General features: G+C 52.9%; 2 protein-coding genes across 6 annotated transcripts; one reads left to right on the top strand and one right to left on the bottom strand.

The window, feature by feature from the left end:
• Nucleotides 1-2,124: 2,124 nt before the first annotated feature.
• On the bottom strand, nucleotides 2,125-7,474 carry PPM1J (protein phosphatase, Mg2+/Mn2+ dependent 1J). Of its 5 annotated transcripts, XM_047724496.1 has the most exons (11): nucleotides 7,105-7,473; nucleotides 5,640-5,754; nucleotides 5,078-5,188; nucleotides 4,901-4,978; nucleotides 4,502-4,614; nucleotides 4,127-4,211; nucleotides 3,401-3,519; nucleotides 3,134-3,197; nucleotides 2,877-2,984; nucleotides 2,597-2,748; nucleotides 2,126-2,452 (listed from the first exon to the last, which is right to left on the bottom strand). In XM_047724496.1, exons 1-11 carry the CDS (start codon nucleotides 7,428-7,430, stop codon nucleotides 2,305-2,307), a joined length of 1,419 nt encoding a protein of 472 aa, XP_047580452.1. In that variant the 5' UTR covers nucleotides 7,431-7,473; the 3' UTR covers nucleotides 2,126-2,304. The 5 variants fall into 5 exon arrangements, with proteins under 5 accessions (XP_047580453.1, XP_047580454.1, XP_047580452.1 ...); XM_047724497.1 differs by having other exon boundaries at nucleotides 2,125-2,452; nucleotides 2,653-2,748; nucleotides 4,901-5,188; nucleotides 7,105-7,474; XM_047724499.1 differs by lacking the exon at nucleotides 5,078-5,188.
• A 1,059-nt stretch (nucleotides 7,475-8,533) lies between these two features.
• Nucleotides 8,534-18,299, top strand: TAFA3 (TAFA chemokine like family member 3). The gene is made up of 7 exons (XM_047728622.1): nucleotides 8,534-8,956; nucleotides 10,679-11,152; nucleotides 12,346-12,403; nucleotides 13,690-13,907; nucleotides 14,474-14,623; nucleotides 15,387-15,511; nucleotides 16,587-18,299. The coding sequence occupies exons 4-7, from the start codon at nucleotides 13,691-13,693 to the stop codon at nucleotides 16,596-16,598; spliced, it is 504 nt and encodes a 167-aa protein (XP_047584578.1). The 5' UTR covers nucleotides 8,534-8,956; nucleotides 10,679-11,152; nucleotides 12,346-12,403; nucleotide 13,690; the 3' UTR covers nucleotides 16,599-18,299.
• Nucleotides 18,300-24,699: the final 6,400 nt, after the last annotated feature.

Below are 24,699 nucleotides of genomic sequence, written 5' to 3'. Positions count from 1 at the left end.
CGGGCGGTCGGGGAGTGGGCGGCGGGCGGGACCCCTCGAAGACCCATCCTCTACCCAGCCTTCCAGCCCCCAGGGGCGGACCGGCGTCGGGAAAGTTGTGAGGCGCTCGGGGTGGGGTCGGGAAAGGGCCGCTGCTGCCCTCCCGTGGCCAACCCGCCACGCGCGCCTACACCTCCTGGGACCTCGCTGGAGGGGTCTGCGGAAGACTCCCCCCCCCCGCCCCCGCTCGTAAAATCCTGTCGTGTAAGTACTGCCCAACATCACGCCCCAGCCCTGAGGACTTTTCAGACCCTTTGAGACCCAGGCCACCTTTCCACTTGACAATTCCCTTCCCCCTGCCTGGAATTTCCTTGAGTCCAATTACTGCGTACCCCTCAAAAGGCATTCCTGGAGGCCTTTCCTGATCCCCAGCTGGGAAGTCAGCTTCTACCCGCCCCCCCCAGTGCGTTATTTCGGTGCCGCTAGGGACACTTGGCCAGTCTGATGTGTCGCATTGGGTTATTTACCTACGCGTGTGTCTCTTTTCCTCCTGAGGTGGATGACAACGGAGGATGAGAAGTCTGCCGCTACTTCATTAGTTTGTGACCTGTTTGCTACACAGCTCAGCCCTTTGAGAGCTCATCGGGGATCTTTGGGTTAAGTGTACCCATCTCCTTTTGCTGCAAGGAAACTAAGGCTGAGAAGTTAAGTGGCTTGCGGAAACTTTTGCGGTGTGTATGGAACAGAGTGAGAGTTCAGATAGTTAGGCCTGCCTGGCTTCAGGGTTGGTGCTCTCTCCCTGCTGTCCTTTAAGCTCCTCCTGTCCCTCCCCACTAACTGGCACGCTGTGTGGCACCTAAGTTTTACAAAAATATTGTCTGAATGAATGAATGTCAGAAGTCATGTAGATTTTAAAGCTCTGAAGTGCAGCCCACACATTTGATAAATGAGTAATCTGAGGTCCAGGGAACTCTGGCCCCCAGGCCTCTTCACCCACGCCATAAATACACACTGAGTGTGAACTGAGAGCTACATGCTCAGTTCCGATTGATTTGGGTCATCTAAGAACTTACAGTCTAAATTCGAAACACACAACTTAAAGATATCAAGTTACTGAACCCTTATTGCATGTACCTGATTCCACATTCAGATTTAAGTCCTTAAGACAACTCTGTGAGGAAGCATTTTTACTCCCATTTTGCTGAGAAGCAAACTGAGGCTCAGAGAGGTTGCAGAGGACCCGGGGAACAGGACTCTAGAGCCTCCGCCCTTCACTGCTTCTCCATGTAGACAGCTGTATTTACAGGAGGCAGTGGCTGTCCTGGGGGCACGCATGGACTATGGGATACCCATCTCTGAAGGACAAGTGAAGTCTTCCAGATAAGGTGATGAGTAGATATTAAATGAGCTGGAGCCCCAACAGGCCCCAAGAGTTATGGAACCCCCAGGAGGGTGGCGACGGGGCGGAAAGACAGGGCTAGAGGAGGACACAATGGACAAATGGTGAATGTCCTTGGATGCCACACTCAGCAGTTGGGTGTTGATTTTGGCTTAGGGGCAGTAGGGAGCCACTGAAATGTTCTCTCAAGAACCAACTTAGATTCACACTGCAGCAAGATCACATTCGGGAATATAGGGACATGACCTGGAGACATGGTTAGGAGCCTAATGTGGTAATAACAGTAGGAGTGGGGCTAGGTGGACGAATAGGAAATATATTGTGTGGTATGTAATCAATGGCACGTACTGATTGATTCACTTGCTGGGTAAAAGCCAGAAGCCAAAGGTGACCAGTGCCAAGATTTTTAACTTGGGCTGAAGAGCTGGTGCCCACGGACATGATGAACCAGGAGAGGGCACACGTTTGTAGGGCCATGGTGGATTCTGTTTGAAGTACGTGGAGTTGGAATGTCTGTGGGATGTCTAGATGTTCAGGAGACGGCTAGGACACGCAGGCCTAAAGCTCAGGAACAATCTGGGGGGAAATACTGACTTGGAAAACACCACCAGGTGGGTGAAGCCATGGAAGTGGATGAGGGCACGTGGAGTGGGACAAGCAGAAGTTGAAGACGGAAACTGGGAGCGCTATATTTTTAGGACAGCTTTGCACCACCTGAAAGAGCCTATTCGTTTCTCATCAAAGTAAATAAAGACACACATTTTTATCCATTGGGTTTATTTGCCACTAGTTATTAATTCTGGATCTAATTGACACTCCTTACATTAGCACTAAAGAAGGTGAGGGAGACAAGTTCAGAGTCTGGGTTGGCAGAGGGTAAGCACGGAGGGGCTAGGATGGTGGTGGAAGGGGTGGGGCTGAGCCCCTCAGGAGTAACTGCCTGGCCCCCCCAGGGGGATGACGAAGACTGAGATGTCATCCCCGGAACCCAGCTTGTTGTTGGGGAGACGCCAGCCACGGTCCCGGGGGGTGCCCCGGGCCCCCAGGACCAGAGCTTGGGCCAGAGCTGTGTACCTGCCAGGAGCACACGTGCACACTCATGTTTCAACATGTATATGGGAAGATCGATATACAGGCCCTCAGGTGGGTCCCCAAGCATTGCTTCCCTTTGCCCCTACCTTCCCCACTGTCATCCCTGCACCTCCACACAAGCCCTACCTGCTGGGGTCATTGGGCTCATAGGCTGACAGCACCCTGTCCACAGTGGCAGCTACCTCACAGTCACTGGTGACATCCCACAGTCCATCTGTTCCCAGGACTAGCACGTCATCTGGGCAGTGCTCATACTGTGTCAGGTCGTACACTCGCACCTGGCAGGGAGAAGAGAGTGGAGAAGAGAGTGGAGAAGAAGCTGCGGGACAAAGGGACCCTGGAAGAAAACCAGCTTGGGCCCCTGGAGGGGGAAAGGTCTAGTTGAGGAAGCCCCCATACGGCTCACCTCGGGGAAGCAGGAGAGGAAGGGCTTGATGGGCAGAGTGGAGCTGCAGACCTTGAGGTTGTGGTCTCCCAAGCCCCGGGTCACCCCGATGGTGGCCATCACACGAGCCTAAAGGGAATGAGCATGGGTGCTGCCCTGGCCCTCTCCCAGCCTCTGAAGCTGTGGGCCCTCCCACTCCTGCCCTGGGGTAGAACCTCCACCTCCCTAGACAAGTTGTGGTGGGTCCTCCTGCCCTCTCCCACCTCTACCATGTTTACCTTTTTGCCCTCCCCACAGACCAGAGGAAACCTGAGATCCTCCAGCTCGATCTTTTTGTAGGCCCTGGGGAGGGGGGGAGTAGAGGAGGCATCACCCAGGCATCAAAGCCCCTCTCCCAGAGGAGTCACGCCCCTCACACAAACCCCTAAGAAGGACATCCCCCCAATCCCCCCCCCACCGACCCGCCTCCGGCTTCCACCTTGCTGCTGGTGAGGGACTGGTTGTGTTGCCATGGGAATGGGCCCCAGCTCAAAGGGAAGTGTTACCAGCCGGTCATGTTCTGGTCCCGGTACAGCATCCTCTGGCCCAGCTCCTTCGGCTGAATTCTGCGGGGGAACTCAAGGTGGGTGAATTCACCACCTAGCAGCTCTGGTTTCAGGAAGCCCTGGGGTCGGGAGCAGCCGGACAGAGCAGAGGCCCGGGGAGGCATTAGGCTTAGCGCACAGGCCCGGGGAGGCATTAGGCTTAGCGCACAGGCCCGGGGAGGCATTAGGCTTAGCGCACACCCTGGCGCGTAGATGATGTTAATTACTGCAGGGTCTTAAGTGGGCTTTCTTTGCCAGGTGCCATGCATTGTTCTAATACAAATAAGGTGTATGAACTCGCCTAACCTCATGACAACCCTGAAGGCAGGAGCTACTGACTCAAGTTAAGGGAACCATCTGCAGGTCTGACAATTAGCAAAGGACTCGAACTGGGGTTCAATCCCAGGCGGTCCAGCTCCAGAGTCAGTCCTTTAAAGCACTAAACCATCCTGCCTTTCAGGGGCCTTTGCTACTTCCTTTCCCCACCTCTGACTCCACTTCCTTCCTCAGCGGGGGCCACAGTGGAGTAGCCCACGTTCCTTCCTGCCACATACGCCACCAGCTCAGCCCTTTTCTGCAGAGTAGAGGGGCTTTCCCAGCGGTGGCGGGGGGCGGGGGGTAGCATAGGCTATAGAGAGCCACGAGAGTCAACAAAGAATGGGAGCAGGGAGCTTAGTTCCTACTTACAAGCAGCTGAAGACGCTGGCGCTCAGTCTCCGGGGTGAACTCCCGGGACATTGGAATGATTTCACCATTCCGGACAATGATGGCTCTGCCCAGAGAAAGAAAAGGTTTGGGCCAGGCTCTCCTCAGCCCCCTTGTGGAGAATTCCAGAAAGACCAGGCCTTCCCCACAATGACCCTAGGGGTTCCTCAGCCAGACCCCCATCTTTCCTCCCCTCGTGGCTATTTCAGGCCATCCCTTATGGCTGTGACTGCTCCTGATACCATCCTTCTCTCTGGTTTTTGATTTTTTTAACACCCACCGCCTCATTCTCTTCTATTCCCCCCATCCCAGAGTGTGTGACCCCCTGTAAGCATTCTCAAACCCTGCTCCCCATACCTGCTGTCACCTGCATTGGCCACATACACCTTGCCTAGCAAGTAGACCACAACCAGTGCACAGCAGCCCCCCTCCACTTGGTGGCCACGCCGCTCCCGGGCCATCTGCTCATCCTGCCATGTAAGGAATGGTCAGAGGGGGTGAATGAAGGAGAGTTTCCAGGTACACAACAACCACCCCCAACTGCAGAAATAAACTGGCCCAGCCAAGCCACCCTAGAGGAGAGGAGGGCAGACATGGATGTAACCCCCTCTTTCCTCCCCTCTGAACCAAGCTCTGCTCAGGCCCTCCAAGGTGTTGTGGGTACTCAGGACCCCTCACACCACTTGATTTCTGTACACAGTGGACCAGAGTATCTGCCTAGCAGGCTCCTGCTTGTGGGGGGGGGCACCCACTCACCATGAACTGGAAGGCATTCTCAATGGCCCCCACTACCAGGCTCTCATGGGTCACTTCCTTCTGTGAAGACCAGCAGGACTGAGGACCAACCAAGTAAGAAGAATCAGATGAACCTGGGGCTCCTGGGGTAGACGGGAGGCAGAGAGGAGGTGGCGAGGGGTCCTGGAGTATCTCTACCAGGTCCTTTAGCTGCTCCCGGATGTGGCGATGCAGGAGCCTGGAGGCCATTTCAGCAGCCCCCCCCCCTGCATGCCCATCAAACAGGCCCCAGTAGTAGAAGCAGAGTCCCTGGCGGAGGAAAAGTTGGAGGTGAATAAGGGATTGTGTGTGTGTGATACAAGGAGAAGGAGAGCAAGACTCTGGGCAACCATGTAAACATCAGAGAAGAGGTCAGAGTTTGGTATGAAAAGTAAATTAGATTTATTTGCTCATTTACCAAGGACCTATTATGTGTCAGAAAGTAAAGCATCAAAAAAGCCAAACTCAGAGGATAAAAGACACAAAAATAAACACTGGCAATGAATTAAACCATCCATAAAGACGGGAGCACTTATATTCTAAGTGGCAAACTGAATATTTACACTGACATTCTAATTGGTCAATGCCAGTTCTGTGCCAGAGGTAGAAAGCTAGTGAGTTAGGAGTTAGTTAGGTCTGAGATTTAAAACAGGATGCCTAGAATCCCCGGGGAGAGGTGTTACCATATCTCTGGAGTCAAGGGAAGGCGGTGGGGGCTTACCTGGCCTTGGCTAGGCTCCCTAGGTGCCCCTGAAACACTCCTCCGTCCTTCCACGTACACCACCTCACAGCAAGCCTGGTCCTCATTGTGCCGGCTTTTGCCCGCGTTGATGACCCTGCCAGGCCAGAGTGACCACATCAGGTTGGACACCAGACCAGGTCCTGGAATAACCCCCACCTTACACACACACACACACACACACACACACCCTCTCTAGCCTGCTGGCCAAACTGAGAAAGGTCACAGCCTCCTGGGATCCAGGCCAGAAAGAGGAGGAGAAGGGAGGCAGGGCAAAGCACAAGGAGTACTGTCTGGGTGTCAGGCCCCACCACCTCATAGGAAGGCCAGCAGCAGCACATTCCTGCCTCGGTTCCCCCATCCCTGGCAAAAGGGGCACTCCCACGGGCTGCTGGGGAAGGGGTTGGACAGGGGCAGCAGGGGTCTTACTGCTTGCCAACCTCCTACATCCCACCCTGAAGCCTAACCAACTTTTCTAGTGCTTTGTCCACAGCACCCCACCCTCATGGGCACACCCACCTTTATCTTAAAATCATCCAGTGAAAGTTTCTGCGGCTTTGGCAGTGAGGAAGTGGTCCAGCCCAGATAGGGAAAGAGGAATTGAAATAGGGTAGGGATAGAAGCCCACCTGGACTGCGCAGAAGTCACAGAACCACCAACTCTTCCCAAACAGAAAGCTAAAGGAGCTAATGGTGGGGCCACGGGTCTACCAGCCACCAGCCTCGGTGGCCTCAGCGCCCCCATCTCCCTCAGTGTTCTGCTTTTCCAGTACAGACATTAAAAATACACCCGGCCGGGACTCAGCCGCCTGCTCCCCACTAAGACCGGGTTCCACTTCCTTGCCAGCCCCGAGCCATTGCCCCCCCTCCGAGAGGCATTCAAAGGGGACCCTCCTGCTTTCTCGGGCGGCCCCCTCCCCCGCCCCAGAGGAAGCCTGAGGCCGCCTGGTGTCGCGGGCTATTTCTGGGTGTGGAGGGGGAGGGGAACGGTAAGAGGGACAGAGAACTGGGGCGCTGGGGTCGGGAAGCCCAGGAGCGAGTCTTTCCAAACGCCATCTCCTCTATTAAAAGCGCACCCCCCCCCCCGCGAAACCCCGCCTCCCTTAGCCATTAAACTGCCGGGCCCCGACTGAGAACTGGCCAACTCATCCTCCACGGGGCCCTCCACCCTCCGGGCTCTGGAAGGGAAGAAGGTCCTGAGGCGGCGCCGGTGAGGGTAGTCAACGAGCTGGAAGGTCCTGAGGAAGACTGCACCGACTTGAGAAAGGGCTGGGGGGAGAGGGGTGCGGCCCGAAGCCCAAAGGAAAGCAAAGGTCCTGGGAGAAGGGAGCTCCCCGCGCCGAGCACGGCGAGGGGCACGCATCCCAGCGCCGGGGATGCCCAGCTGGGGAAGGGGCTGGGGGCTGGGGGGGTCCCATCCCGCCTAGGGTGTTCCCGGGGGCGCTCACTCGGCGTAGCCCGTGCTCCAGGGCAGGCGACGGCCCGTGTCCGGGGGGCTTTGCACAGCCCGGCCAGCGTGGTCATCGGCGCGTCGCAGCCCCCCCGGGCTTAGCTGCAGGAAGGTCGGTCGGGAGAAACTCGCTCGAGCCTCTACTGTCTTCGCCGGCGCGGCGCTCCCGCTCCCAGCCGTCGCCGGAGGACTCCTGGGCGCTTCTGGAGGAGCGGCGGTCTGCGGGGACGGCGCGTTGGGCAGGTCTGGGGACTTGGGGCGCGGAGGCGGGGCGCCCCCGGAGCTCACCAGGTGCGCCACCGCCGAGCGCACCCGGTTTAGCATGCTGCCTCCCTGCCCCGCCCTCGGCCGTGGCCCCGCCCCCAGGCGGGCCCCTCCCCCTAGGACGCGCGGTGGGCGGTGCTCGCTCCTGCGGGCTCTCCCCCGCCATTGGCTCTGGGCGGGCAGGGTGGGTCCCGGCAAAACTTCCTCCAGCTCTGGGCCGCCCCTGGCACCGCCCCATCAGCTCGCCGCTCGCTAAGCCGCGATGTTCGGCTTCCCTCCGCCTCGGCTCCTTTGCGGCAGTAGGGTCTGCAGTCATGGGAAGGGGACGGAGGGAAGCACACCCTATTTCAGCCGTGCTCTAGATGAGACATCAGCTAGAACTTCCCCATTGTGACGGGGGGAAGGTCTCCTCGCCCTCGGTTCGTAGCAGCCAGCCTGCCCGGAGGGTGATGGAGCTGGTGACCTCAGAGCGAAACCAGCAGCTTCCGCCACCGCTGGGTGTGAAGCACCTGGTGTGACAACACCTCTGGCTGGGGCTGCTGGAGTGAGAGCGAGGGCGAGGAGCTGGTGCTGGAGGTGCTAACGACGCGGACTGGAGCCGACCACCCTGAATTAGGGAGCCGGGGCTAGGTTCTTGGGCTCCAGACGGCGCTGTTCCCCATTGACGACCACCTCTAGATCTGAGAGAGCGGTTGCCGCTTTGACTCCGCTTTGCTTCTCAGGACCCAATTTCCTCCCACATTTAGGCTTCCCCTGACCACAGCACGGCTAGTTAATAAGGATAACAATAACTGCTCCGACTTACTGTATAGTAGTCCCGCTACAAAGCACTTTCCACATATTAGACCATTTATACCAAACAGCACCCACCTTCGAGGTGGGTGTTAAGTTCTTTTTACCGATGACGCACCCGTCGTTTACAGGACTTGTCTCAAGAGGTCACACAGCCAATGACTCACACCCGTGCCTGTCCCCAAACGCCCAAACTCCGTTCTGTCTGATGAACCAAGCTGATTTGTCTGGATCGTGGAGGAAGGACTAAGGAGCAGGTGAGTGGCAGAGAGAAGAGTGAGGGTTCCCCCTCTTCCACCTTCCCCCGCCCCCGCCCCCCGCAGAGGCTGAGCCTGCAGGCTGAACAAGATCTGTAGGCACCGCCAGGGGGAGACAGAGGCCAGGCTAAGCGCTTGCTTGCAAGGCACCGGTAATACCAACTTTGATGCCCAAGGAGCCCTGTTCCTAAGCCTGCTATCAGGTAATTGATCAGTACATTTCTAGAGACACCTCTTGCCCCATGCACTGTCCAAATGGGGACAAGGCCCTGTGGCCCTAATGTAAGTCAGGGTAGCTCTCAGGAATCACTAGCACCGAGTTCATGGTTGGGACCCCATCACTGGGCTCTGTGGGCAGAATGCTCCCTGAACATAGCCCTCTTTTTTCCTGAGCTTGTCTGGCTGGACAAGCAGGGCAAGTTCAACGCCAGGACCGCTCAGACTATTGGTGCCTCCGAGTGACTGCAGGTTGACCTGGGGTGCCAGAAGTGGCTTTCCTCCCAGCTTCCAAATAAAAATCTCATAATGGTCATTCAGGTATTTATTTATTTATTTACTTATTTGAGACAGATCATGAGCTGGGGTGGGGGTGGGGGGCGGGAGATGCAGAGGGAGAGGGAGAAATAGACTCCCCACTGAGCAGAAAGCTCAATATGGGGCTTGATACCAGGACCCTGAGATCATGACCTGAGTCAAAAGGCAGACACTTAACCAACTGAGCCACTCAGGGGACCCTTCATTGAGTCTTTAGACTTGTTGTAATTATACCTACACTCTGGGCAGAGACAGCCAGAAAAATAGAAGTCACAAGAAAAGAAAAACAAATCAGATGCAAAGGCCCATAGACTGGCAAAGGCAAACAGAGGCAAAAACCATGCTGTTGCTATGGGTATTTCCCTCCTGTTCGAGAAAAACTAGAATCAGCTCTCAGATAAATGGCATAAACAACAACAGCAAGCCAAGACTGATGAAAAAATATAACATCCTGGCTATTTTTATTATTCAGTGTTTCTGGGGCAGTTGGCTTCCCACTTCTCTGTGTCACCCTGCTCCCTGGTACCTGCTCTTCACAGCACCCACCATGGTGTAGCTACTAATAGGCCACAGAGCCAGGACAGAAAGATCCCTAGTTCCAGCAGCAGATGGGTAGTGGGGATGTCAACAGCACTCTTGGGCTCCAGAACCACATCCCCCTACCTAAATCCTAAGACTCTCCTCTCTCTGAACATCTTACCTCTGATTCCTGACATCATCACACTTTCTCCATCCTCAGACTGCCCCAGAACCTGGTAAGAAAGTCATCATTTCTACTAGTCCCGGAGGCAGCAGAAAGGGGAAGAGGAAAGGGGACGGGTAGAGAGTCAGACTTGGGAGATACTCTTCTCTGAGAACTGAGACTGTTCAGTGCCTGGCCCTGCCAGGGGTGTGTGTGGCCTTGGCCAGTAAGGGGGACAGGGCATCCTCAAGACAGGCCCCTTTATCCTAAGCCACGTGCATTGGCTCAGAGCTCAGAAGTAGGCTTTCCCCCCTTACCTCTACCCACCTCATTACTCCAATCACAAAGCCGTCTTAAACTATGAGGAGTGTCCCTCCTGCTAAGAGACAAATTCACAGACGACCTCTCTCTCCCATTTGTCTAATGCTTCCACATCCAGATTCTTACCCTGTAAAGATTTACAAAATTGCAATTATATTGCAACTCATATAATGAGGATTTTGGGTCTCAAGTTTGGTTCTCAAGTTGGGGTTCATGGCCATCATCCATAAGGACCCAACATCAGTCTATTGCAGCCCTCCTGCCTGCTTAGCCTCCTCTAGTCCTCATGCCTCCTCTAGTCCTTCCTGTCCCTGAAGACACCACTCCTAGGGTAGAGAGCATTTGCTCTTCCCTCCTGGATTTTAACATTTTCACAGTGAAAGGCTAACATATCAATCTAGAAATGTATTATCTAATAGAATTTTGTGCAATGATGGGAATGTTCTGTATCTTTTCAATACAGTAATCCCCAGCTACATGTGACTATTGAGCCCAGTGCAAATGAGAAACAAGTTTTGGATTTTATCTAATTTATGTTTAAACTTACATAATCACATAGAATCAGTGGCTATCCTACTGGACAGTGCAATTTTAGAATCTTCAGGAGTCAAAACCCTTGGGGATCCTGGCAGTCCCTCCTCACACACAGCCCCCTCCCTCCCCGAAAGCCGCAAGACGGAGGGTTTTGAGGGACCTCTTTGGGTTATCCCGGCCTGCCCCAGGGAGGTGTTCACCGGGACTGCAGACAGCGCCGCGGGACCGGAGGGCCTCCCTTCGCTCTTCTCGCCTCGGCCGCCAGGGGCCACTGCGCCCGTCTGGGCCAGCCCCCACGGCCGAGCGCTCTGCGCGGCGCGGGGAGCTGTCCTGGAGGAGGCTGTGGTGCCCGCGCCGGGCTGGCGGAGCGGGGACGGTCCCCAGCGACAGAGAGGAGGCGGCGGCTGCACGCTCTCTGGCCTGCCGGCGGGAGCCTCCAAAACACCGCGGCTGGCCTCGCAGAGCTGGCGGGGTGGGCCAGGAGGTCCTTGTGCGCGGAGCAGGGCCGGGCATGACCGTGATGCCAGTTTGGCCAAAGCTCCGCCGCCTCGGGGACGCGGCAGCAACCTGGTGAGGGACACGAGGCTCCAGACTCGACAGCACTCGCGCCGGCCGCTCCCGCCTGAAGTCCGCCTTTCGGAGTCTTGGTGCCGGACTCAGAGGCAAGTGGGCACCGCCGTGGGGCGGGTGGATCCTGGGGCTCAGAATTTGGAGCAGTGAGTGGGCGCTGGAGGGGGCCGGGAGAAGACAGGGAAACTTAAAGCTTCTCCTGGTCCACATCCTCAACGCTATGCTGGTATGCTGGCTGCTAATTCAGCCTCCCCATACCTTGCATCCGGGTTTGGGGAAAACAGTCTGGGAAACTGAGGCAGGAGTGTGGAAGCCCAGAACAAACCCTAGAAGCTTCTTTTCCCCCTTCTCCCGAGGGAGGGAATAGAATGCCCGAGAGCTCAGCCCAAAAGCACACCCCCCATCTTTTGGGTCTTTGGGTTCAGAGGAGAGCTGGGTTGGATGGTGTGGCAGCTCAGAGGAAAAAGGGATGAGGACTGCCTGAAAGAGAAGACAAAGCTGTCTTTGAAATGATCAAAATGAAGGTTCCTGAAGAGGGCAGGGAGAGGAGATACCCACTCAGAAAAGAGATACATTGAGAAGGCTGGGAAGCATTTACCCGTGGAACACACCTATCTCTGGGGTACTGGCAGCACTTCTTCCATCTGTCCCCATAGTCCTCTCAGCCCCACCATCCTACCTGCTTCAGCTCCACCTCCCCTTGGGGGCTGAAGGAGGAGAGGTCTTCCAGAAGAATGCAGAGGCTGTCGGGCTGGGGTCCCTGAGACTCGGAGGCACCCCATTCTAGCCCTCCAGAATGGAAATGGGAGTGACGGGGGCAGAATGGAGCCAGCTCCGCTCAAGTCCAGGACGCAGGTGCAGTGGAGCTAGGAGGTGGAGGCAAAAGGATTCAAGACGTAGGGGTCTTTTCCCGGAGCCTCTTGGAGCAACATTTTGTCAGATCCTGCTCAGAAATCTGTCCCTGGCCTTCCGCTCCCTCCCAAGGCCAGAGCCGTGATAGCCTTGATTCCTAGACACCTCCCCACTGTCTGCCCTGCTTCACTCCTGGGCCAGAGAAATCCTCAGGCTACTCTTCTCAGGCTAGCTGCCCTGTGTGTTCCCAGAGTCTGCAAGGCAGAGGAGAGCCTCTGCCCCCTGCCCTGCTCCTTGAGGAACAGCTTCAGAAATGGGCTCTACTCCAGGGCGCCTTTTGTCCTCACCCAGGTGCTCTTTCACCTCCTGTAGGGCCACAGGCTCCCTCTGTTCCTGTCCACACCACCCCCAAGGATCTTTTCTACTTGCCTAGGTGGAGTAAGTCTGAGGCCTGTGGATGAACAGACAGAAGCTGAAAGATCCCCAAAAAAGTGAGTGAGGAGACACCGAAGAGGGGACAGTTGAGGGGATGGTGTTGCGGACAGAGATCAAGAACCTAATCCACAGTCCCAGCATTTGGTTTGGCCTCTGGTGATCCCAGGGCAGTGCTGACACCTGAGGGACTCCAGCGATGTTCCAGGGGGGCAGGACATCAGTGCAGTGGAGGAGGGGGCAGACTCCTGTTATGCCTGGGCAGCCTCCTGCTGCTCTCTGCCTCTGTGTCCTTGGGATCCCCTCTGTCTCTAGCTCGTCCTCTGGGATAGATGGGAGGCCTGACCCATCAAGGTTAGAGGAAAAGAAGCTCAAGTGGTGCGGTAGGAATAGGCCAGGCTTCTGGGCTCTGGGCTCGGGCACCCCCATGTGCTGCCTGGCCTGGGGCAATCATTTGACTTCCATTAGCCCTGGTGTCATTTCTTCTCTTCTAAATTTAAAATTGTTGAAAAAGAATTGCTTACGTTCTTACAGTTTAACACCCCACCCCCATCCCCCAGTAAAAAAGCAACAGGGAAAAAGATTAAGTCTCCCTTCTACCTCCATCTCTCAGTGAACCAGTTCCCCCTCTTGGTGACACTCAATATTACTAGGTTTTCTTTGGTACCTTTTCCAGAGCTAGCTTATACATATTTAAGCAACATATATAAAATCCCTCCCTTTTAATGCATTTTGTACACCCCATCCTGCACTTTGTGGTTCACTTATTGTGGTGCACAATAAGCCTTCATGGTGGCTTATTGTTAGAGATCATTACATGCCTCAGTACATAAAGCATTTCCTCCTTCTGTGTTACAGCGGCCTGGATGTAGCTGCATTTGTACAGATGCCCCACAAACATATTTAGCCATTCCTTTATTGATGGTTGTTTTGGTTCTGTCCAGGCTTTGTGAGGATCAGTTTGCTCATCTGTCAAATAGGTACAAATAATCCCACTTTGTAGGACAGTTGTGAAGGCTGCAGGAGCATGTATGTGACATGCCCGGGTCAAGGGCTCAAAAAAATGGGAGTCAGCAGTATAGTTCCTCCTGTGGCCCTCCAAGACCCTTCAAGGCCCTCTTAAAAGGCCTCTCCCCCACAAAGTTCTCCGTGGTGGTTTTCCCAACTGGACAGTCTCTCTCGGACAGTCACCGCCTTGTACAGTGATCTTGCGCCAGGCTGAGGGCCGCTGGGGATAAGGTGTGCATCCTGCCCACCCCTGTGCCTCCCAAAGTGCATGGTGCTGGGGCTGGGCCCTGCTGAGCTCCTGCTCGGTGTTGAGCCGGCTGAGTGCTTCTCTCCCCAGGATGTGTGAGAGGACCTCTCAGAACCGGAGCACAGGCCACTGGCTGCTGGCACTTTCCCTGGCCTTGCTGTGGACCCTCCTTGCCTCAGCTTCCTTGCAGCCGCCAACTCCCACAGGTTTGGGGAAGGTGACAGAGCCTGGGGGAGGGTTTTCCTGGAGGCCTGGAGAGCTGGGCACTGCTCCACCCCATTCCAGAGCTGGCAGATCGCCAAGGCCAGGTAAAATGTGGATTCTAGGGTTTCTGGCTCCTTTTCTGTTTTTCACCCAGGAAAATCTGCCCCCCTCTGCCATCCCAGCCCAGAGAAGTTGTGGGCAGACCTGTGGCTCCCTTTCCTTCCAGGCCAGACCATGTTCTGCAGGGAGAGAGGCGGTGGGGAGGAGGCTTAAGTCTAACCTCCTGGCCTAATTCTGTGGTATTCCTTTTGGGATGGCTAAAGCCTGTATAAATTGATGATCCTCCCCACGCATTTTAAGCCCCTGGGCCCTCACCCGGAAGAAGCCGGAGGAAGTAGGGCTGGTGGGGAATTCCACCTTTCTTCTTCTGCCCAAGGGCCTGAGTCTGTGGAAGAGGGATGAGCGCGGCCTCACTGGGGCGGAAGGAAAGACGAGCAAGACCGTGGAAGGAGCAGGAGGATTTCGTGTTTCCTCCTCCTGCCCTGCAGCAGGCCACCCTTTGAGCACCCCTCCCCTTGGCTGGGAAGAGGGCCCGAGAAAAAGCAGGGCAGGTGGGAGGAGAGCTGGGCTTCCTGAGTGGGCTGGGCCCTGATCTCCTCCACCACTTCAGTCCTGGTGAAGCAGGGCGCCTGCGAGGTGATTGCCACTCATCGCTGCTGCAACCGGAACCGCATCGAGGAGCGCTCCCAGACGGTCAAGTGCTCCTGCTTTTCCGGCCAGGTGGCCGGCACCACCCGCGCAAAGCCCTCCTGCGTGGACGGTGAGTGAGAGACCGGCCCACTTGGGAGGGCCCAATCACAGAGATAAGAAGGTCTGTCTGGGGCGCGTGGGTGTCTCAGTGGGTTAAAGCCTCTGCCTTCGGCTCAGGTCATGATCTCACAGTCCTGGGATCGAGTCTCGCAATGGGCTCTCTGCTCCGCAGGAAGCCTGCTCCCCCCCCCCCCCCCGCACCTCCCCGCCTGCCTCTCTGCCTGCTTGTGACCACTCTGTCAAATAAATAAATAAAATCTTAAAAAAAAAAAAAAAAAAAAAAAGGTCTGTCTAGGCCGCACCATCTGCTCGGATACAATTTCATACCAGCCCAGGGCTTTTGTGATCGGTCTGAAATAATGGGTAACCTTTGCAGGGAGGAGGGCAGATGGGACTGCCCGCTCCATAGAGAAGGAGGGGTTCTGTTCGTGAGGGCCCTTTCTCTTATCCGCACTCCCTGCCTGATGGGCGGGAGTGAGATGAGACATTCTCACAAATCTTTGCTCCCAAACTGGGCAGCAGACCTTGACCTCTTCCCCTCCTGCTCCTCCATCGGCCTCTTACACACGCCCTCCTCTTGTTCCCCTGTGACCTTGACGAGGACACGCAGGGGTCACTCACACCCACCCCTCTCCGACGATCCCACCCATGCTCATGAGCTCCCTCATGTGGCAGGGCTGTAAAGGTGCCCGCTTGGGCTCACACCCACATCTGCCCACCAGAGGGCTCCGTGGAGAGCTTGCCCTGCCTCTCCTTGTACCCTGCTCCCACAGCCTCCATCGTCTTGCGGAAGTGGTGGTGTCAGATGGAGCCCTGCCTGCCGGGGGAGGAGTGCAGAGTGCTCCCGGATCTGTCAGGATGGAGCTGCAGCGGCCGACACAAAGTGAAAACCACCAAGGTATCCAGGGACGGCCCCTCTATCCCTCCCTACTCTTCCCTCTTCGAATTGGGTGTGGAGGGACAGGGCTGGGGGGGGGGGGGGCTTCGAGGAGATCTGTGTCCTCAGGTGAGATCCGTGAACTATGTGGGCACATGCCCGGACAGTCCCTCTGGACTGTCTCCACTCTGGGGACCGGAGTTAGGGCCTCGGGATTTGAAGTCTGATGTGTCCTGGGCCAATCCTTGATGCTCCATATGCCTTGGTTTCCTCTTCTCCCTAAGGTGAATTTGTCTCCGAGAAAATGGCAGGTCCATAAGAACAAGATAGAGAATTAGGAAATGGTCCAGATAATTCAGAGGGGAGTCTGCGCAGGGAGCCCCTCTGCCCACCCACCCCTGCCGCAGACCCCACCCCCCACCCCCAGGATTAACTCCCTACAGCTCACACCTGTCTTCCTCTCATTTTACCTTGAGGGCACCCAAGAGGATTATTACTTTCGTGGTTTACTGCCTGCCGCCACAGAACAAGGAGTAATTAAAATTGTATCAAACTCATTAGCAATTCCATGTGTGTCATAACTAATCAGTGGCATGGCTGTGCCATCACCATTTGTAAAGATGAGTGACACTTGAGGCAAGGCAGATCCCTTCCCACCACCGGGAGAGCAAACAAGCAGACACATAAACAGAAGAGAAGGCAGACTTTGGGGCTCTGAAGAGAGCCACATATCTGGGGAGCACAGAAGAGAAGGATCACAGCTAGGAAAAGTGTAGCGCTTCCTAGCTACAAGCAGGCAAGGGAGACAGCCATTCTGAGCCTGGTTAAGACCAGGAGAGAGTGAGACCCACCACTGGGCTTGTGACATTTGTCACTGTTTTATAGTTTTGCGTTTGTCGCCCATAGATGCTGTGCCTACAGTTTGGGTCACCAGTCTGAAGCAAGTGCTCTGAGGTGTGTTTGATTTACTGTGCTCTCCCAGTCTGCTTTAGGGATAAGGGAACAGCATTGATGACCTTCATATGACCTTCACCTCCTGAGGAGTCTTGGGCATTCCTTTCTCCATTCCTTTCTCCCTCTATCGCCTGCTCTCTAGGTCACACGATAGCTCTTGGGTCACGTGCTGGACAGGACAGCTTGACTGAGCCATGGACTGAAGAATGGTATTATTATCAGCCAGCAAAAGTGGAGATTCACTTACCTGGACACATGCCCTGTGCCAAGTGAAGAATCACTCTTCCCAGGGGGCATCTCAGTTAAGTGACTCAGCAGATAAGGACAGATCTCTGGCCACATACCTGGTGTTGTGCTGGGTTCTCCTGGGGGACCCAGAAGAAGGTCAAGATACAATTCCTGCCCTTGAGGAATGTCCAGTCAAGTTGGAGAGTTGTTGAAAGACAGCTGAGCTAATTGAGGTTAAAGCGTGTGGTATGGGACCATACCATGTAGACCATATATGGGTCATGTTCTGTGGACATGTTGGGGGTGTGAGGGTGAGACCCCCATGGCCCTTTGGCCAACCCCTCAGCACAAGGCAAGAAGACAAGAAGTCACATTCACCACCTGCCACGTCCCTCCCTCACGTCAGTCTGGACACCCAGCAAGCTGCCAACATGCCTAAGGAAAACCTTTCCCCCCATGAGAGACCAGCTGTACCTCATTTGCACGGGACTGGGTTGACTTGGGGAGTGAAAGCTGACATAAAGCCAGACAACTTTCCAGCAAAGCTCTGCAGAGGTGTGGCCTGGTTTTGGCTATTCATTGGGAATGGTTCATACAGGCCCTTAAAATCACTCCCATGCAAAGACTTCAAGTTTTTGTTGTTTGCTTATTTTAACAGATGAGGAAGCTGAGTCCCAAAGAGGAAAGAGGACCTGCCCCAGATCTCCCAGTTTGGGCTTCCAAATCTCTAAGGCTTTTTGCTTAACCCAGATATGGGATTCAACCTGGGCCTTCCATGTTGTTTGTATCTCAAGAAGAGAAGCCTTCAGGGGACTGGCAGGATAGCAGCAACATTTTTCTTGGGAGACTCTAGAACAGGTCCCTGTTACCTGAAGTAGTCCAGAATACTTACATGCCAGCATGTGGGACCACTGGATATCCACTGGGCCCTCAGCCCCCAAAATTACTACCAGGCCCCGTGATAGCCAGAGATCGCTCAGCCCAGTTACATCCGGGCACTCTGAGCCAGCAGCCCCATTGTGTCTAGTCTGACACATCTCTTCCCGAGGACTTAGCCTGTATGGAATTCTCAGAGGCTCTGGCTCCAGGAGAGGCTCTGGGTGGAGTCCAGGACTGGTCACAGTCCCCTTCCTTCAAAGGCCCTGCTGGGCCATAGGGGAGCTCTTGCTGGGCTGGATGGAGCCTCTGTCCAGGATTGAGGGTTGGCAGAGTCAGACTGACATAGGCTTTAGGGACTCAGAGACAGGGGCTAGTTGGGTATCTCATCAGTACATGTTACCTCTAGGATCAGCTGGGATCCGCTGGGATCACCAGGATCTCAGGGTGTGTGTCGAGGGCATGGAGCTTGAAGGGAAGGGTGTCAGCAGAGACCAACCAGGATGATGCTGAACCTCAGCCCATCATTGCTGCTTCCTCTTCTTCCCCAAGCAGTAGAACCAAGACCGTTCACTCCACTCAACGGTGTTTCTTCTTGTTTTTGTTTCGTTCTGGTTTGGGCAATGGGGTGGAAAATGATGCCAGCTTCTCACTCATCTGTAAATATCAGAACTCTCTGACTTTGAATCTCTGCACATGGTGGGGTCAGGGAGTGGGGTAGTCAAGGAGTAGGTCCGAGGGTGTCAGCTCTTCCTTTAAGACTGTGGAATGGGGGGCACCTGGGTGGCTCAGTGCGTTGCCTCTGCCTTCGGCTCAGGTCATGATCTCAGGGTCCTGGGATCGAGCCCCGCATCGGGCTCTCTGCTCAGCAGGGAGCCTGCTTCCGCCTCTCTCTGTGCCTGCCTCTCTGTCTACCTGTGATCTCTCTCTCTCTCTGTCAAATAAATCTTAAAAAAAAAAAAAAAAAAAAAAAAAAAGACTGGGGAATGGGCTAGGGGGTTAGCAAACTTTCTGGGAAGGGCCAGATAGCAATTATTTTAAGCTTTACAAGCCATATACAGTTTCTGACATGTTTTTCTTTGTTGTTGTGTGTTTTGTCTTTTAAAAAAACCTTTTATGTAACAATGTAACAACCATTCTTAACTCAAGGGCTGTACAAAACCAGACCCCGGGCCATTTTTGGAAGGTTGCCAGTCCTTGTGAACCTTTGAAGGGAGGCTTTCTATGCAGCTTGGGGCTGCCTCCCAGCCTCCTGGCCTGCCTTCCGTGAAGTGGAGGGGCTGAGTTGGGTTTTGTTTTCCTTCTAATGCTCCTTGAGAGATTGGTGACTAAATTATTTAGACTACAAATGAGGCAGCTTTAGCAGAGTCACACAATAAAGGCCTGCTCTTCTGAAAGCCAGGATGTGGGCTTCTCTACTCCCTCCCCATCCCTTGAGACTGTGTACAGGAAAATTGGGGGCTGGGGGACAGCCCCTTGCCCATTTGCTTCATCCACAGGCTGCTGGGGTAGGAGCTGGGGGAGCCCGAGAGAGTGAGGATGATGCTGTATAAATTTCACCCACAGCCCCTACCTCAGCTAACCACCACCACCAACCCCTGCCTCAGCCAGAGTCCTGGTTCCCTGATCCTCCCTGAGGTCCCTCCTCTGTGCTTGCAGAGAAAGCCTCTTTCCTCTGGCACTGAAATTTGTCTCCATTTCCTCAGGACCTACTCATCCATTTATTTGGTGGGATTTGAGGGCTGTCCTTTATCTGGCTGGAAGAGCTCCACACAACACAGGAGGGTCTAGTGGAGAAGAGAAAGCCTCCCATCTCCAACAGTAGCTCTCTAGAGTCCTGTTTCCAACTGAGTCAATATTTTTTGCCATTTTGTAGCTACTTTAATGGAAGTTTAGGAATGCAAATTAATTTTCCTGGAGCATAGGGGTCCTGGAGTCATTTGTCTCTGGGCTGGGCTCTCAGATTCTCTCAGGTTAGCTAGTATGCCCACCCCCTCAGTTGCACAAGCCTTAGGAAGGTTGTCAAGTACCAGAGATCATGTGGTTAATTTCTGTGACCTCCATGGGTTTCATTAAGGTCTATGAGTGACATTGTCATTAATTGCCTCAGACAGTTGCCTCAGGTTGAGGCTGTAGCTAGGTCAGTTAGCCAACTCTCATTTGACAGATGAGGAAAGGGAGTCTCTGAGAGGTTAGGTGATTGGCTCAAAGTCACACAGCAAGGTGGTGGTACATCCAACCCAGTGATCCAGAAGAGTGTTCTTGGCTGTACATTGCCTCTGTACTCCCATACAGATGAGGAACCTGAAAAGATTTTTAGCAAGGATGGATGTGAAAGAGTCTCATTCTACAATCTCCAAACCCTGTGGGTGCAAGAGGACAAATGAAGAATGGGAAGCATTTAGAGATATTCACAGAAAGAGAGAAATAAAGACAAAAAGGAGGGATCAATGAGAAAACTCATTCAGAGGAACATCAAAATACCAAAGCACAGCAAAACAAAACAAATCAAAATAATCAGAAGAAAGCTGATGCCACACCCAAAACAGTGGATTTTTGTCATTTCTGAAGGAGATAGAATGGAGCCCCTATCAAAGTTCAGAAGACTCGTGAAGCCAGTTTTGATGGCTTCTGGCTTCTTTAGATTCTAGTGTGGGGTTCTGCAAACTAAGGCCCCTGGGTTGAATCTGGCCTACCGACTACCTTTGCAAATAAAATTTTATTGGAACATAACTGTACTCATTTGTTTGTTATTGTCTGGGACAGCAGCTGAGTCACTACAAAGAAACCATAAGGCCCACAGGGCCTAAAATATTTACTATCAGACCCTTTCTAGTAAACTTTTGCCAATCCCTGGCCTCCTGGTTTTTTTGGTTTGTTTGTTTTTTTGTTTTTTTTCCCCCCTCCTGTTTTAATTGAACCTTTCTCAGTATGTGCCTGCAATCTGGAAAATGATGATTCAATGTTGTATTTCTGGGTTTGGTATTTCTTGGAGGCTGTGCCTGTGTTCCCTTTAATCCTTTCCAGTGCCATTTGTGAGACCTAACAACCAAAGGAATGAAGACATAAAGACTAGGAGGCCAAGAGAAAGACTTGAAGCAGATAAATGCTTCCTCAATATTGTTGGGTCCCCCAATAATGGGTCCATGGTCAAAGGAGCGAGACTGATACAAAGCGAAGGTCAAGCAAAGCTTTATTTCATGCCAAGCATCAAGAACCAAACCGACCGTCAAACAGACAGGTCGGGGCCACCCTTTACAGAGAGGGTGACCCCTCCCTGCCTCACAGACTAACTTTCATAGAGCAAAGGCCATCTGGTTGAGCCTGGCCACACACAGGTGGCCAATGAGATTGCAACACACAGAGAAAGCTGCACAGTCATGCTAGGTCACACAGGGGTGGCCAATTGAATTACAATTCACCTATAGTAGCTATTTTTTTTTTTTTTAAGATTTTATTTATTTATTTGACAGAGAGAAATCACAAGTAAGCAGAGAGGCAGGCAGAGAGAGAGGAGGAAGCAGGCTCCCTGCTGAGCAGAAAGCCCGATATGGGGCTCGAACCCAGGACCTGGGATCATGACCTGAGCCGAAGGCAGCAGCTTAACCCACTGAGCCACCCAGGCGCCCCCTATAGTAGCTATTTGAACTAGCCTATCACCTTGGTCAGAATTGGCACCCAAAAGGCGGGGCCCACACTCCTTGGTAGCTAGGGAGACAGTATGCCCGCTCTACTGATTGGATGTCTCCACCTGACCCAACTCATCCCTGCATTTGGGCTGTTATCTCCACCTGACCTGACCCACCCTTGTATTTGGGCGTAGTTATCTGGGACTGGTTTCCTGGATTGCTTTTAAGTAAATTCCCCTGGGAGGGGCAGGGTCAATTTAAGTTTTACTGCATAAACAACAAAATGGCTGTTCAACCGAAGTGGGGCCCCTCTGGCTAAATAGGCCCTTACATTCCCCACCTTTTCTTTGGAGATTAATCAAATCCTTGACCCTTCTAGTCTCTTTTCATGGCTGCCAGCCTGTTTTTAATGACTCCAGTGTGATTTACCCAGAAACAGCATTTCTCTCCTAGGGCTACACAGAGCCCCCCCTTTCTAGAAATACTATGTCAAGCCCTAATTGTCTATATTTCCCACCTATACTTTAACATCAGGAGCAACAATGAACTTAATGAACTCATTGGTTTTTTTTGTTGTTGTTGTTGTTTTTTGTTTTTGAGTCTTAGCTTTAGTCCACGATCAGCGGGGTCCATCGGCAGCGGCATCCATCTCTGGGGGGCGTCCTCATCCTTGGCTCGTTTGATGTGACCTGTGCAAATCCAGGCCCCAATGCCCTCAACTTTATTGCCGTGGGGGTGGTCAGGATGACAGTAAACAGTCCCTTCCAACAAGGCTCCAAGTTTCCCACTTGGTGGCAGCGTATCCAAACCAAGTCCCCAGGTTGGTAGGGATGTGGTTCCACCTCCGTCTCCATCCCAGTGTGGGCAGTTCGGATCCCTGCGAAGGCTCCTTCCAAGACAGACTGCAATGCCTGCAATGACTTGTTTAAGCAGGATGTACATTGTGCCCTGAGGAGGGCAAAAGGAAAGAGAGCCACCCATCCACTGCCAGTCTCCAGAATTAGCTTTGTCAAGGTCCCTTTAAGGGTCTGGTTCATTCTCTCTCCTTGCCCGGAACTCTGGGGCCGGTAGGCATAATGTAGTTTCCAATTAGTGCCCACGGCCTTTGCCAATGCCTGTGAGACTGAACTCACAAATGCAGGGCCATTGTATGACCCATCGTGAGAGGTAACCCAAACCTCTAGTAGCCTTTTTGGCTACCACTCCTGCCATCTCATGTTTAGCAGAAAAAGCCTCTACCCAGCCTACCATCCGTATAGATGTTGGAGGTCTTACCCTTGGCCATCTGCAGTGCCTTGGTGAGTGCAATCAGCTCTGCTTTTTGTGCCGAGGTTGCATGTGGCAGGGCTGTCATCCAGAGTTCCTGCTCAGGAGAAACCACCGCAGCCCCCGCATACCTTGTTCCATCGACCATGTAGTTACTACTCCCGTCTGTGAACTGAGTCATCTCCACATCCAGGAGGGGAGTGTCTCTGACATCCGGCTTTACTCTTGTGACCTGGGTTAGGACCTCCTGCAGTCATGTGGGTGGTCAGCCAGCTCCTCCAGCAGCAATGTGGCTGGATTTAGGACCGCCAGGGGCCGGAAATTCACTTTTGGTTTATTGAGGAGGAGGGCCTGATATCCCATCACTCGGGCATTTGTCATCCACTGGTCTGGTGGAGTCCAGAGAAGGCCCTCGATAGCGTGAGGGGTGGTCAAGATGAGATTTTGACCCAAAGTCAATTTACTTGCATCCTTGACCAGGAGGGCTGTGGCAGTAATTATTCAGAGGCAAGGGTTGGGAACCCAGCTGCTACTGGATCTAGTTTCTTGCTAAGATAGCTACTGGCCTTTGCCAAGGCCCCAGAGTCTGAGTCAAAACTCTTTTGGCCACCCCTGCCTTTTCATCCACATACAAATGGAAGGGCTTGGTAACATCTGGGATGGCCAATGCTGGGGCACTCAGTAAGGCTGTTTGTAATTCCCGAAATGCTCCTTTGCCTCAGCTATACACTCTATCATAGTGAGTCCTCCCTTAGCCAGTTCATAGAGAGGTTAGGCCATCTCTACGAACCGCGGTATCCACAGCCTACAGTAGCCCACCATCCCAAGAAACTCCCTTGTGGAGATCAAAGCCTAAATAAGTGGCGTGGCTCTGACAAAGCTGTGCTTTCATTGCTGACACCTGATACCATTTCTCCTGCAGAATAAAGACAACCAAATCTAGCCATAAAGGTGTGTTATTAAAACATAATTTTTCTTTCTAAAATAACCCTCATTCCCAGAGATAGCCAAATCAGGACTAATTCATTTGAAGAACAAGTCCAGTTTTAACAAACTTGGCCTAATTATTCACATAAGCTCAGAAAGAACAGTGAGTGTGATCATATAAATCTTTTAGAATCTGCTTTGCTGGAACTTCTTATAAGGAATCTCTAGGTTGAACTTTTAGTAGCCTCTCTGGGCCAGAAGCCAAGCCACGTAGTTGCCATTGGACATGCCTGCAATACCTGTCGATTTGGGCAAATTCCTCTTCCTGAGGTTCCCAAAGTATCCTGCCAGGAAGTGACATGCTTTACTCACCTGGTGAGGCTGCTGGGAACTCCGTAAGCAAGGTATCAGGCCAACAGTTCCAAGGGGCTTTACAGCTCCAGGTTTTATAAAGTCAACCTTAGTTCCTTTAAGCTGTCTGGTCATATCTGAGTCTTTTCAAATATGACATTCCAGTCAAAGCCTTGGTAAAATAACCAGTTTCCAATACTGTCCTGTTACAAGGAGAACAGATTCTTATTGAACTTATGCAAATGACTGATTGCCATGGAAGAAAGAATACTTACTGAGACCTTTTGGTTTCAGAGGGTTCGGATAGAGAGAAAAGTTGAATGCCTTGATTTGTTTACAAATGAGTACTTTTACATCTCTGTAAGTTACAGAAAACTTAAGAAAAAGTTTGCCTAGTCTGGAAGAGCAAACATTACAGAACCAGTAATGCTTAAAATAAGACAAAACATCAAGAGACACAACATTACAATCTTCCAGTTCATCTAGTCCTATGTTGCTTCCCATGTCGCTAATTCTGGTTTAGTCCAAATGCAGCTTTTACTTCTGGAAATTCTTATTCATTTCAGTTCCAGGATTTTTTTTTTTAAGATTTTATTTATTTATTTGACAGAGAGATCACAAGCAGGCAGAGAGGCAGGCAGAGAGAGGAGGAAGCAGGCTCCCTGCTGAGGACTCTGAGATCCTGACCCGAGCCGAAGGCAGTGGCTCAACCCACTGAGCCACCCAGGTGCCCCCAGTTCCAGGATTTTAACATATCAAAGACCTGTATTTGTCCTGAAAGTCTCCCATATGAATTTCCTTTAGGGCGGAATTCATCTTACAAGAGAATTAAAACAATTACAAATGACAAAAATTCAGAACAGATATGGTTAAATATCAAACGATGACCCTTATCAAAACATTAAAACTTTAGGAAATGTATAGAACCTCTAGAGTAGTTACAGCATTTACCCAAATGTAACCCAAGGTTTATCATTG

The sequence above is a fragment of the Lutra lutra genome, chromosome 4 (assembly GCF_902655055.1).
Source record: "Lutra lutra chromosome 4, mLutLut1.2, whole genome shotgun sequence".
Lineage (NCBI taxonomy): Eukaryota > Metazoa > Chordata > Mammalia > Carnivora > Mustelidae > Lutra > Lutra lutra.
The sequence above is the reverse complement of the archived record's forward strand: the minus strand, read 5'-3'. Positions and strand labels throughout refer to the sequence as shown.

Coding starts and splice junctions, on each gene's coding strand:
- PPM1J (XM_047724495.1), bottom strand. CDS start 7,430: ATGCTAAACCGGGTGCGCTCGGCGGTGGCGCACCTGGTGAGCTCCGGG. Junction 2,985..3,133: donor TCTGTGGGGAGGGCAAAAAG/GTAAACATGGTA, acceptor CATTCCCTTTAG/GCTCGTGTGATGGCCACCAT. Junction 2,749..2,876: donor TCCTCTCCTGCTTCCCCGAG/GTGAGCCGTATG, acceptor TCTCCCTGCCAG/GTGCGAGTGTACGACCTGAC.
- TAFA3 (XM_047728622.1), top strand. CDS start 13,691: ATGTGTGAGAGGACCTCTCAGAACCGGAGCACAGGCCACTGGCTGCTG. Junction 13,908..14,473: donor TGGCAGATCGCCAAGGCCAG/GTAAAATGTGGA, acceptor CCACCACTTCAG/TCCTGGTGAAGCAGGGCGCC. Junction 14,624..15,386: donor AAAGCCCTCCTGCGTGGACG/GTGAGTGAGAGA, acceptor CTGCTCCCACAG/CCTCCATCGTCTTGCGGAAG.